This window comes from Phocoena phocoena, chromosome 16 (genome assembly GCF_963924675.1).
Source record: "Phocoena phocoena chromosome 16, mPhoPho1.1, whole genome shotgun sequence".
Taxonomy (NCBI): Eukaryota; Metazoa; Chordata; class Mammalia; order Artiodactyla; family Phocoenidae; genus Phocoena; species Phocoena phocoena.
Genome location: NC_089234.1, coordinates 36,879,515 through 36,890,945, shown reverse-complemented (window position 1 = coordinate 36,890,945; position 11,431 = coordinate 36,879,515). Strand labels below are relative to the sequence as shown.

Sequence of the window (11,431 nt, the reverse complement as noted above, 5' to 3'; positions counted from 1 at the left end):
ATATATATATATATATATACACACACACATATCCGTATATATACACATATACCTGAATATACATATGTATATATATACATATACACATATATCTGTATATATACATATGCATATTACATACCCATATATAATATATGGTAGATGTACGTATATAATGTCTCTATATATGTACACATATATGTCACATTTGAACATGTATTATATAGTGTATATACATATTATGGGTACATATATACATGTATAGGGTGTATAAAGTATGTTTGTACATATATAGTGTTCATACATATACTGTGTATGTTCACATACACATATATACTGGGCAAATGCATGTCTGCGTCCATATAACAGTGTGTGGACATATAGTTTGTACGTGGTAGGTACATAGACAGTGTGTATACATATGTCGTGCACTTATACACATTCACATGGCCTGTGCACGTAGAAGTGCCCACGTGTGCACTGGAATGCAATGCCAGCAGAGATTTAGAGGGTGCACCAGAAGATGGTAGGAAGGATCGTCATTACACACAACATAGATATTTTTTAATAAAATGAGAAGCACCTTGAGGCTGGCCTCCCTGCTGAGGAGAGCGTGCAGCCACTGAAGGAAGGAGAAACAGCTGGAGAATTGGGAAGGAAAACAACATAGAGAAGCATCACTAAAACCAAGCAAGAGCCACATTCTAAGAGGCTGGTGAGCAGAAACAAATACCTTAAAAACAAAGCCAAGGGGCTTCCCTGGTGGCGCAGTGGTTGAGAGTCCGCCTGCCGATGCAGGGGTCATGGGTTCGTGCCCTGGTCCGGGAAGATCCCACATGCCGCGGAGCGGCTGGGCCCGTGAGCCATGGCCGCTGGGCCTGCGCGTCTGGAGCCTGTGCTCCGCAACGGGAGAGGCCACAACAGTGAGAGGCCCGCGTACCGCAAAAAAAAAAAAAAGTCAAGGAGATGGAAAATCAAGCGTGGGAAATCTTTGGATTTGATCATTGGGAAGATAGCAGTGAATAGGGAGTGAAAGTCTCAGGAAGAGGTGGGAGTGGGATGACTCAGAGGTGAGGAAACAGAATCAGACAAACACAGACTTCTGGCTCTTTCCAACACTTTTTTTGGTTCCCTGTAGACAGGAGAGCTCAAACATCTGTGTGGACAGAAGGTTACGATCCTGGTACAGTCCCGGAGCTCACATCGTGAAGCATCATTTGTAGCAAACACAAATACAGTCCAGACCTCCAACCCACCTAGCACTCACACAGAGTAGCTCAAAATCTCTCACAATAGCTCTAGGAGGTAGGTTCTATAATTAACTACATTTTACAGATGAGGAAGCCAAGCACAGAGAGGTTAAGTAACTTGTCCAGTCACTCAGCTAGTTAAGTCCCAAGTCAAGTTTCCCCCCACACCCCTCCTGGGGCAATCTGGCTTCAGCATGTGTACTCTTCCCTGATGTGCAACGAGGGGTACAGAAAACAGAGCCTCTGACCTGCTTCATGGTTTCCCAAGCCCTGCTGAGATTAATCTGGCTTTCTCCCCTGCCAAGCAGAGGCTTTGAACTCATGGCGGACGCTGTGTTTGACAGGGGAGGAATAGCAGAGGGAGGCCATTTGCTGGTGTTGCAGGGTTTGTAGCTCACTGGCAGTTGTGAAGATTACCATAAGCGCCACCCAAAGACAGGTACAGTATACACTACAAGACCTAAGTTCAAGAACCAGCTCCAAATCCTAGTACTTTATCATCCGGAGCAAGTCACTTGACTGGTGCAGATACCAAGTCTCCATCCATAACATGAAAAAATAATGATAATTAAAATTAAAACTATAATAACTATTCTACGTCCCTTAGAGTGTAAGGAACAAGTGAAACAATGTGAGAAAGTTCGTGCAAATGTGCATTATTTTGTTATTATCATTGTTCTTCTTCTCTCAAAACTATCCAAGAAATTGCTCATCCTCTCCACCCCCCCCCCCAGTTCCACCCCCCAAGGTATGGAAAACTGCTAAGACATCCAACTCTGAGAAAGTGTTCTGAACCCAAGTAATTCCCACGTGTACAATTTGTCCTAAATGGGAAATTCCCTTACACAGTGAGGCATTATGACCCATTTCAAAAATTCTCTGGAAGGGAGCTGTAACAAATCGTCATTATCCAAGATTTGCAGACTGCTTTTGCATGCCTAAAGCTGCTCAAAGCAACTAATAGAATATATTCTACCCCAGCCTGTTCATCCCCCTTTTCTTTCTCTGCTCACCGTTTGGCTCACGATAATAACACACTACCTCCAGTGAGGCATTCTCCCCTCACTACCTGCGCTTGCGAATTTCACTTTTTATTCTTGATATAATCTTTAAGTCCCAGCATGGTCCTGCTGTGGACAGAGGAGGAGGTGACTTCAGCAGAAGCCAAGAGGGCACGCCCATTGGGAGGGAATGTGAGAAAATCAGAGGGGCAGCCAGGCACTCTGATTGCATCTTGCAAAGGTTTGGAGCACCGCAACATATTTCTAGGGAGGTTCATTTGGCAGAGTATGGATAATATCAAGTCTTTAGATGGGTTTTTTTTCATCTTTAAACAAGATAGTTTGGTGCATATGTTATGAGCCTAGAATTCCATGCAAAGCTGCCTTTCTTTAGATCTTTTGTCTAAAGTGTCTTGATTTTTTAACTTTACCCTATCTATCTAAACGGTGTTCCAAAGATAAAATTAAAACAATTATGCAGCAGCAGAATGGGGTACATGATGGGTGACAGGTGTGCAGTCAGTTATAGGCACATTTACTGTCACAAGTAATCTATGAGAACATCTGGGACACAATCAATCTCCTTTTGCAGGTGAGGAACTAGGGATCCAGGGCCAAATTTCACTTTTCTCTTTCTTTGAGAAACGAGTATGCAGTTTGCATGTAAGTCTTCATAAAGAAAAGTGAACATACAAAAATCGCAGATTGCAGAGACAATGTGTGATGGTCATTTGTATTAGATGGCTTTATGAAAAGGGGGGGCTCACTCATAATCCCTCCCCTACCTATCAGCCCCTTTAAAGCACACACTTGACTTACCAGTTGTGCAAAGCAAGGCACTTCACTAATTCTACTCATCCCCCAACACCACCTTTTCCCCCCCAAATAATGCAATGGTGGCCCAGCCCAGTGTTAATCTCTCTGTAAAACTTAACAGAGTAAGTTTTATCAGTTTTCTGTTACACAGAAATCAACTAAAACACATCCAGAACAACAGTGTTTTTCCCTCTGTGAAATCTCTAGACCCAAACCAACAAACAGATCCCTTCTCTGACCTCCTTTCCTACAAGCTTCCCCTCCCCCAAACCTGCCACCACCAGATTCCTCTTTCCACAGCTGGGCTGATGTAGACTCTGAAGAGCACCTGCCATCCCAGCTCCCTCTTCTCATTCCAGTTTCTATCAGTCAAAATGCCAGAAGCCAGTACTTGTTTGGTTTATGTCCTTTTTTTTTTACTTTTTTTCAAGCATAAATAACGTTTCCTTCGATATAAATATACAGCTCTATGAAAACAAAGAAAAAAAGGTACAATAATCTTAGCCACTGTCCAGCAGGAACATGTTTCATTGTTTACAGAGTCACAGATCAGATTCTCCATAAAAATATATTATTTTAGCCTAGTTCTAGGACACCTTCAAACAGAGTAAAACTCCTTGTTCTACAAACAAAACCTTTCAGAGATTATTTAAATACGCCAGTGATTTTGGATACTTTGTAACCAGATATCAAGGCTATTGAAGGAGGCTAAAATTCCACATCAAGAATATAATTGTTGGTATACAAACATTACATAAATTACTAGATTGTGAAAAATACATCAGATTTTCTCTGTAAGTTTCCAGCAAATAAAACGGAAAAGCAACCTCAAGGGTGTCTCTCCCGATTCAAGGGTGAAATGCACAATGTCTGAGGTACACCCACCCCTCACCACAGCACCCACTACTACGCCGGGAGGGGTGCCTGCATGTCACTTGGCGCGAGCAGACCGCAGAGTTCCCAGTATTTTGTCCCAGTGTGTGAAGTAAGGGGCGAAGTTGCAGGTAAACTGGGAGTGATGCAGGTCGTGGTGTTCCACGCCCCCATACCACCCGAAAGGTACCAGTTTGTGCGTGGACCAGGGGAAGTCGTAGCCCGAGTGGTCCTCCACCGACAGCCAGATGTTGACCACGTGGAAGGTCAGGACAGTGAGCGGGTGGCACTGGAGCAGCAAGACGTTCATCGTGTCAAAGAAACCCAAGGAAAACAGCTCCCCGACGCTCATGTATTGCGTGGCCAGCGCGAACGGGGCCGAGTTCTGGTGGTGCATCTTGTGGAAGGTCCGGTACAGCCAGGGCACCTTGTGGTGCAGCACGTGCCACACGAAGAACTCGGTGTCAAAGAGTAGCAGGCAAAGCACGACGTGGCGGACCAGCTGGAGCAGCTCGGGGGCTTCGGGGGGCAGGAGAGCGGGGCTGGCCGCCCAGTGCAGCAGTGTCATGGGGAACACGAACACCACGTGCTGGTAGAGCGTCTGCCCCAGACAGGGCAGCAGCTGCCAAGCCGACGGCGAGAAGTCCGGGTGGATCTTGTAGCGCCGTAGCGCGGGCACCCAGGGGCACAGGACGTCCAGCACCACGAAGGGCAGGCAGAAGCCCACGTAGATGGTGATGGAGAAGAAGACGGGGAAGAAGGGCGACTGGATGAGGGCCTCCCAGGTCCTGAGGCGGTCCCAGAGGGGCTGCAAGAACAGCTGGCCGGAGCTGCAGAGGACGTGGAGCTCGGAGCCGTTGTGGCTGCTCATGATGAGGTGGTGTCTGGCAGCGCCTGCCGCTCGGGTCCTACCGACTTTTCTTGGGGCTTTCGGCCCCGCCCCGAGTGATGTCAGCCGCCGTTTTTCTCCCCTTCCCGGCTTCGGGGAGCTTGCATAATTAAATAATCCAACAGAGTTGCGCTTAGTTGCTATAAATACTCATCTACAGCTGCATTTAATCGGCATTCGTGTATGCAGTTACGCAACGGCACGCAGTACTTTCTACGCATGCAAGATTACGTTCTGATTTTCTAACTGACGTACAATTTACACTCGATACCATGCACAGATCTTCAGTGTAGAGTTTCTACGAGTTCTGACAGCTCAATTCATGGATCATCACCATTCCCAAACAAGATGAAGAATATTTCCATCATCACCGGAAAGAGCTCCTTTGCAACCAGTGCAGAATTACTGGTGTTTTTTCATGCATACGTTAAATTGCGTCTATGTGTTTTAATAAAGATTCAAGTGTAACTGCATTAAAAAACAAAAACCTTTTAAGAGCCACGTATCTTTCGTATTTCGGATCTTTTCTTTCTGCTCTCGCCGTATTGATCTAACCAGCAGTGATCAGCAAACTACCCTTTTGCAGTTAACCGCGGGTCTTGGGCGGCGCGCGGCGGCGAGCAGCGCAGGAAATCAGATTGGCGGGACGGGAACCTCCTCCAGTTTCAGTGTCTCCGGTGAGGAGCTATGCCCGCCAGCTCGCGGACTGCTCCAGATCCCACCTCACGCAGACTCCCCCGGAGGAGCCCCCAAACCTGGCGGGCGGGTCGTCCCTTCGCGGCGCGCCGGGGTCGCCCAGACCAGCGACGAGAACCTGGAGGCACGGATGGAAGAGAGGGGACCGCGACTGTTATCCTTCACTTTACAAAAAAAAAAAAAGAAAAAAATAAGTCAAGGGCTGGATTTAACATCCAGAGCCTGCCCAGATCTGGCTAAAAGCCGCTGCATCTCAATTTGGGGTGGAAGCAGTGAAATCAGTAAACCACCCACTTTGAGAATCAAGGGAATGTTTTTGCATTCTGGAAGCCTCCGGGGAGGCTGTTGATTGAACAGATGATGTCACGCCCTCCCTACCTTTCCCTTGCTGGCTTCGCGACGCCAACTTACCCCACGTCCTTGACGCCTATTCCCCCAAACCATCCCAGGCTCAGGGAGCCCACCGGCGAGGCCACGCTCACCTCTGCGTTTCTCCACCATCAGCTGGAGTCGACTGGCCTGGACTGAGCCTGAGGAAGTCGGTATTAAGAGAGCTCTGCTGGGTCGGGGCGGGGGCAGGGGGTGACCCCAGAACTTGCATGAAAAGCAACCTCCGCGTTTGACCCGGGGGCCAGACACAAGGGACGCCTAGAGGATAGAAGTTTGGGACGGAAACTTCGAAGCCAGGGATCGCTCCTAACCCTAGCTTTGCCTCTTCTTGCCTCACAGACAATGAGGATGGGGCCAGCGACTCTCTCCATGAAGCTTTGCGTATTCTTATCACCCCTTCGTTTCCAAAGGGAAATAACAATAGTAGCCACCGCATGAAGCTACTGCAAGCATTAAATGAGAAAACAATAACAATAATGTTAAAGTTACTATGTAACGTCTGCCAGGCATTAACTAAGTGTTTTACTTGAAGTGATTTCATCCAGTCCTTAGAAGAGCAGGGTTTGCCACACCGCCAAGATTATTATTGCCATGGTCTTACAGAAGGAAAAGTATAGTGCCTGGAACAGAGTTACAGAATGAGACATATTATTTTAAATGTGTACTCCACATTTTACCTAAAGAATAATTGAGGAAGTTTTCATTTAACATCAAATAAAGTTATGTAAAGAGAAATAAAAGATAAAAAGCCATATACTATGAGGAAATAAGTACAACAAAAATATAGACCAATATATGGGCCTAAAATAGATGATACGTAATAGTCCAATTCATAACATATATATTAATATATGATATATATGGGATGTTTTATGTGTATGTATACACACACACACCCCTATAATAGGTCAATTCATAATTCAGAACCTCCTTGAACTGCCACTAATGGAATATGGATATTCCTTAGATGCCCATTCTCTGGAACCCCCAGCCTCTGGCCCTACTGCAGCCTTTTTTATTTTTTTTAAACTCAGTTGGCCATAAGAATATTACGATATTCTGCTTGTGTCTTGATCAGATAAATGTTCAGAAGCAGCTCTGAGCTTCTTGACAGCCAATGCGAAAAAGGAAAGGGGGTGAATTTTCTAATGTTGCTTGGATATCTGGATGGTAGCAGAGACAGGTACCATGCAGGGCCTTGGCTTCCCTGCTGGGGGGGTTTCTCCCAGTTAGACAGCCTGTCCTTTCTAGGCTTCTCTTCAATCTTCCCCCTCCTCCACTGCTCTTTGCAGTTCACCTTTAGGACAACCCAGGCACTTTCTCCTTTCCCATTCCTGGCAGACATCACCCTACCTTTGAATTTTGTGTAACTTATGCAGCAACTGAGAGAGAAGAGGAGGGCTTTTTCTCCTTTACTTTTTTGGGGGGATGTTGGGGGGGGGGTGATTTTTTAAGAAGAAGTTTGAGAATTACACCACACTATTGAATGTCTCTTATGCCATTTCCTAAGCCTTCACTCTTGGGCTCCTCAGTGCTCCAGAGGGACCATCAAAGCTCACTTTCCCACACTTACAAATGAATTCTGCTCAGAAGTACGATGTCACTCAGATTTGCCCTCCACAGACATTAAGTCAACCTTCAAATTTCCGTTCAGCACATGCTGTTCTTTTCTTTGGCTTCAGCTCTCGTGCTTGAATGCTTTGGAATCTCTCAGATTTAAGTGGGTGGCTTCATTTGCTTAATTTGGATTTAGCTAATAGATTGCTATCAGGACTGCCTCCTCTGAGGCCCCAGCCTCAACCATCACGTTCTTTTCCTTACTTGGTTCTTCCATCCTCTATCCCTAAGCCTGTTAGAATATGCTCCATAAAACCCTGAGCAGCAAGACCTGAAGCCACAGCTTCAGCCTGCTTGGCCCAGGCTCTCCCCTCTTACTCGCAGCAGCACTTTGAAGAATAGCCACCAGCTTCTCTGCCTTTCCAGCCCATGAAGCGCCCCCACCCCAGGACAGAAGTCTGTGTCCTCCTATCTACAAATGCAATTGTCTTGGGGAAAGTGGTCAGTTAAAATCTCATCAGTTGTCCACTCTCTCGTGGAGGATGCTGAAACAGTAGGCACAACATTTTGACCGATCAAAACCAGCACCACTTAATGGACCCAAATAAAACTGAGCCCTATTTAGCCTTGGGTTAAGTGGTGCCATTTCCTGCATTGGCAAACATGCACCTTTAAACACTTTAAACTTACACAAAATTTAGTTAATGGCTTGCTAGATGAATAGGTCTTTTTAGGGCACAGGGTCTATGGTCTAGGATTTTTTTCCCACAGTGGCAAGCATCATATGAGGTTCAAAAGATATCTGTGTGAACTCAATGCTCATTTTAGAAGATATTGGCTTTAAATAGAGGCTTAAAAAGGAATCATTTTTTTCTGGGGCACTGGCTGATATCATTTAAGTCTATTTACTTACTGGGATTACTGGGGTGGTTTTCCATAGAAGGGGGTGTTTACTGACTTGTGATGGTATTAGGATTTTGGCCGCACTATTTCTTGTGCTTCTCCAGTTGGTTTCGACTTCTGTGTGTTTTTATCTTGGCATGGTCTTTCGGACAGAGATCCAATCACTTTTCTGAGAGTACACCAATCGGGTCTGTGCATATTTAACACAATCTCAAAGCTATTTGGTACCAACTCACCAAAAGACAACGTGTAATGCCCCCACCTCCCCACAAGAAAAAAAATAGAGGATGTAGTTGGAAAAACCCTTTACCAATGACACGATTTCTCTTTTTGCATGGCCTTTACGATTATTTTTTCTTTCCATAATTAGGTGAGACTGTGTTGGCATCTATCTAACCGAAACGATTATTCCTGGGTATCAGAGATGAGAAGTGTTTTAACATTTTACAGCTGTAACACGTAAAACTCATAGAGGGTGGCGCAAACTCAAAGATCAAAATCTAATCCCTCCTTGTAAACATGAAGACTCAGTCTCAGAAAAGCCAAGACTAGCTAGGGTTCAATAGGAAGTAAGAGCCAAACTGAGAGCAGAACTTGGTCAGTGTCAATTTCAAGGTAGGTACCTCTACAGGAGGAGTTTGGTGTTGGAGTGCGGCATCGAAGTTCCATTTATAGGGCAGTTTACAAAAGACTCAGAAAACAATAATTATCAACACCAAAACAGTAGGGGATGCTGATGAACTTGGTGGGGGGAGGGTATAAACTCCCCCAAGAGAGTCCTTGATGGCCTTATTTGACACAGATGCTGATACATACTTGGTTTTAAAAGTGTTCTCTTTATATTTTGATCCATCTGTGTCACATGTAAGTGGGTGCTTCTACTGACATTGTTGGAACTCTCAACAACCTGCTTAAAATACTTAAAGCATATAAAATCATCCCCATTAAAAGGCATACCGTTGCCTGTAAAGCAGAGAAAATACTCACCTTACCCGCCAAAGGGGTGCTGTAAAGATCAAAGCCTTATGAGAAGGCTTCAAAACCCCGGAAGGCACAGTGTAAAAATGCAAAGTATTTGTTTTAGTACTACTAAACCAAGTTGGTAGAGAAGGTTTTACTTGTTTAGTTTGGAATTGATCTTGAAATCTGTACCTTGCACAGTACAATAAATAATAAATACTCTTGAATGAATCACTGACAAACTTTTTAAAATCAGAATTATGATAATCTGATGTTGCCTTTCAGGGGTCACATTTTGAAAATCTCTCCATATATCAAAAAAAAAGAGTTAAAATTACAGGATACTTTAAAGGCATACATTTAACAAATCAACACGTTTCATACCCACAAACACAAAATAATCATTGTTTGGAGATAATATCAACAGTCTTAATAAGTGTGAAGCCTTGGTTAAAGCATTCCCCACTTCCTCCTCATGTCTGAGGTCCTGACCACTCTTAGCTATTAGGCAAGTTTTTATTTTCATGTCCCATTTGGGGCACAGTTATTCTTTGAGAACATTTTTCAGATATTACGAATTAGGCAAGAATTAGTTATAATCCTGGACAGAAATGACCACAGACATGGTTGGTCTTATCAGTCCTCAAATTACCAGTTGCCTCCTAAATCAGCAAAGTTCTCTGCCTAGCCCAGAAAAGGTTAAGAAGCAGACCCAAGCGCGCCCCCTTATGGCGAATGAAAAAAATGACTTCATTCTCAATTGTGACTTCATGTAGTGGCTTTACGCAAGTAAACACAAGATCTTGGAGTTCCAAGTTGACGGAATATTAACTAGAATTCTCCTTGCCCTAGAGGTCTGTGGAGATCTCTGTGCTATGCTCAAAAGAATATATAGCAAACCCAGTGGAAAAGAAGAGAGTCAGAAGTCCTCCCAACCTGTTACAGGACTTCTCAAGGTACAAGGTCCAATCTTGTTCTGCACTGTCAGTCAACGGTGAAACAAAGCTACATGAATGCAGCTAGGGTTGTAAGGATATAAGAGCCTACACAGCTGCATCAGGAGCAAGAGGCCAGCAACAAAGGCAAATGCGCCGTGTAGCCCAACTATAGCAAAAACCACCATGCAACATCTCCACCTCTGGACTGGCCCACAGACTGAAGAAAAATCCCCAAGGAAGAGTTTGGGAAGGAGGTGAAGAGAAAGACACTCCAACAACAGGTGGACTCTATAGAATGTAGCCACTGCTCATTCATTCCCGTGGTCTGAGTGGCAGATTTACTGACCACAAGTTCTCAAGGGCATCTGAAGGAGACTCCATGGCAGCAACCAAAGAAGGGAAACCAAGTCACCTAGGACACAGAAGCCATTCTCTGACGAGCTCTCTCCCACTACTGCTGGAAAACAACAAACAAAAACAGCCACTCACTGTCCTGTTCTTTCTGGCCCTGACCCAAGAATCTTGTACCTGGTTGGCCAAACCAGTTTGCCTTGGTCAAAGGAGAAAGCATTGTTCTTTCTTGAGGGGGACATAAGGCCAGTGGGGAGAATGGCATCCTCCTGGGGACGTATATCCTTCGCATCTAGTACAATTTTACTCTTTTCTTTACAATTTCACTTTAGTTGCCATGAAAAATCAGAATCCACTTCAGACCCTCCCAGATGTTACTTGTGCATCTAATTTCATATAGCTAAATGACAAAGTCCATCGCTTGTCACACATTCTGTCAGTCCGCATATATTTATTAACTCACTAATATTCCAGGTATTGTGTTAGATTCTGGGCATACAGAGATAAGTAAGATATATCTTCAAGCTTACAGAGTAGTGGGAGAGATCACATTAGACTCCTAAATCTATGTTTTGGGGGCCCTATGGCATTGTCTCCGCCAGCTTTGGTTGCTTCATTCGTCCAAGGAGAGCATTTGATGGACAGTCCTTGAATCCAGGGTCGCAGCTGCAGCCACTACCTGCAAATGGGGTTAATCAGGGCTCAGTCTCCACTCACAGCCTCGCTCAGTGGAAACTGCGGATTTCCAAACCATCACCCACCCCCCCTCAGGTTTAAGACCACTCTCCTCCCCACGGGAGAGGATCAAAGGTTGGCGGGCAGTTTGTT

General features: G+C 44.9%; 1 protein-coding gene across 1 annotated transcript; it reads right to left on the bottom strand.

Moving 5' to 3' along the window:
- Positions 1 to 3,977: 3,977 nt before the first annotated feature.
- CH25H (cholesterol 25-hydroxylase) lies at positions 3,978 to 4,790 on the bottom strand. Its single transcript, XM_065894934.1, has one exon. It carries the CDS (start codon positions 4,788 to 4,790, stop codon positions 3,978 to 3,980), a length of 813 nt encoding a protein of 270 aa, XP_065751006.1.
- Positions 4,791 to 11,431: the final 6,641 nt, after the last annotated feature.

What these genes read in the sequence shown, in the direction of transcription:
- CH25H (XM_065894934.1), bottom strand. Translation starts at nt 4,790, where the DNA reads ATGAGCAGCCACAACGGCTCCGAGCTCCACGTCCTCTGCAGCTCCGGC.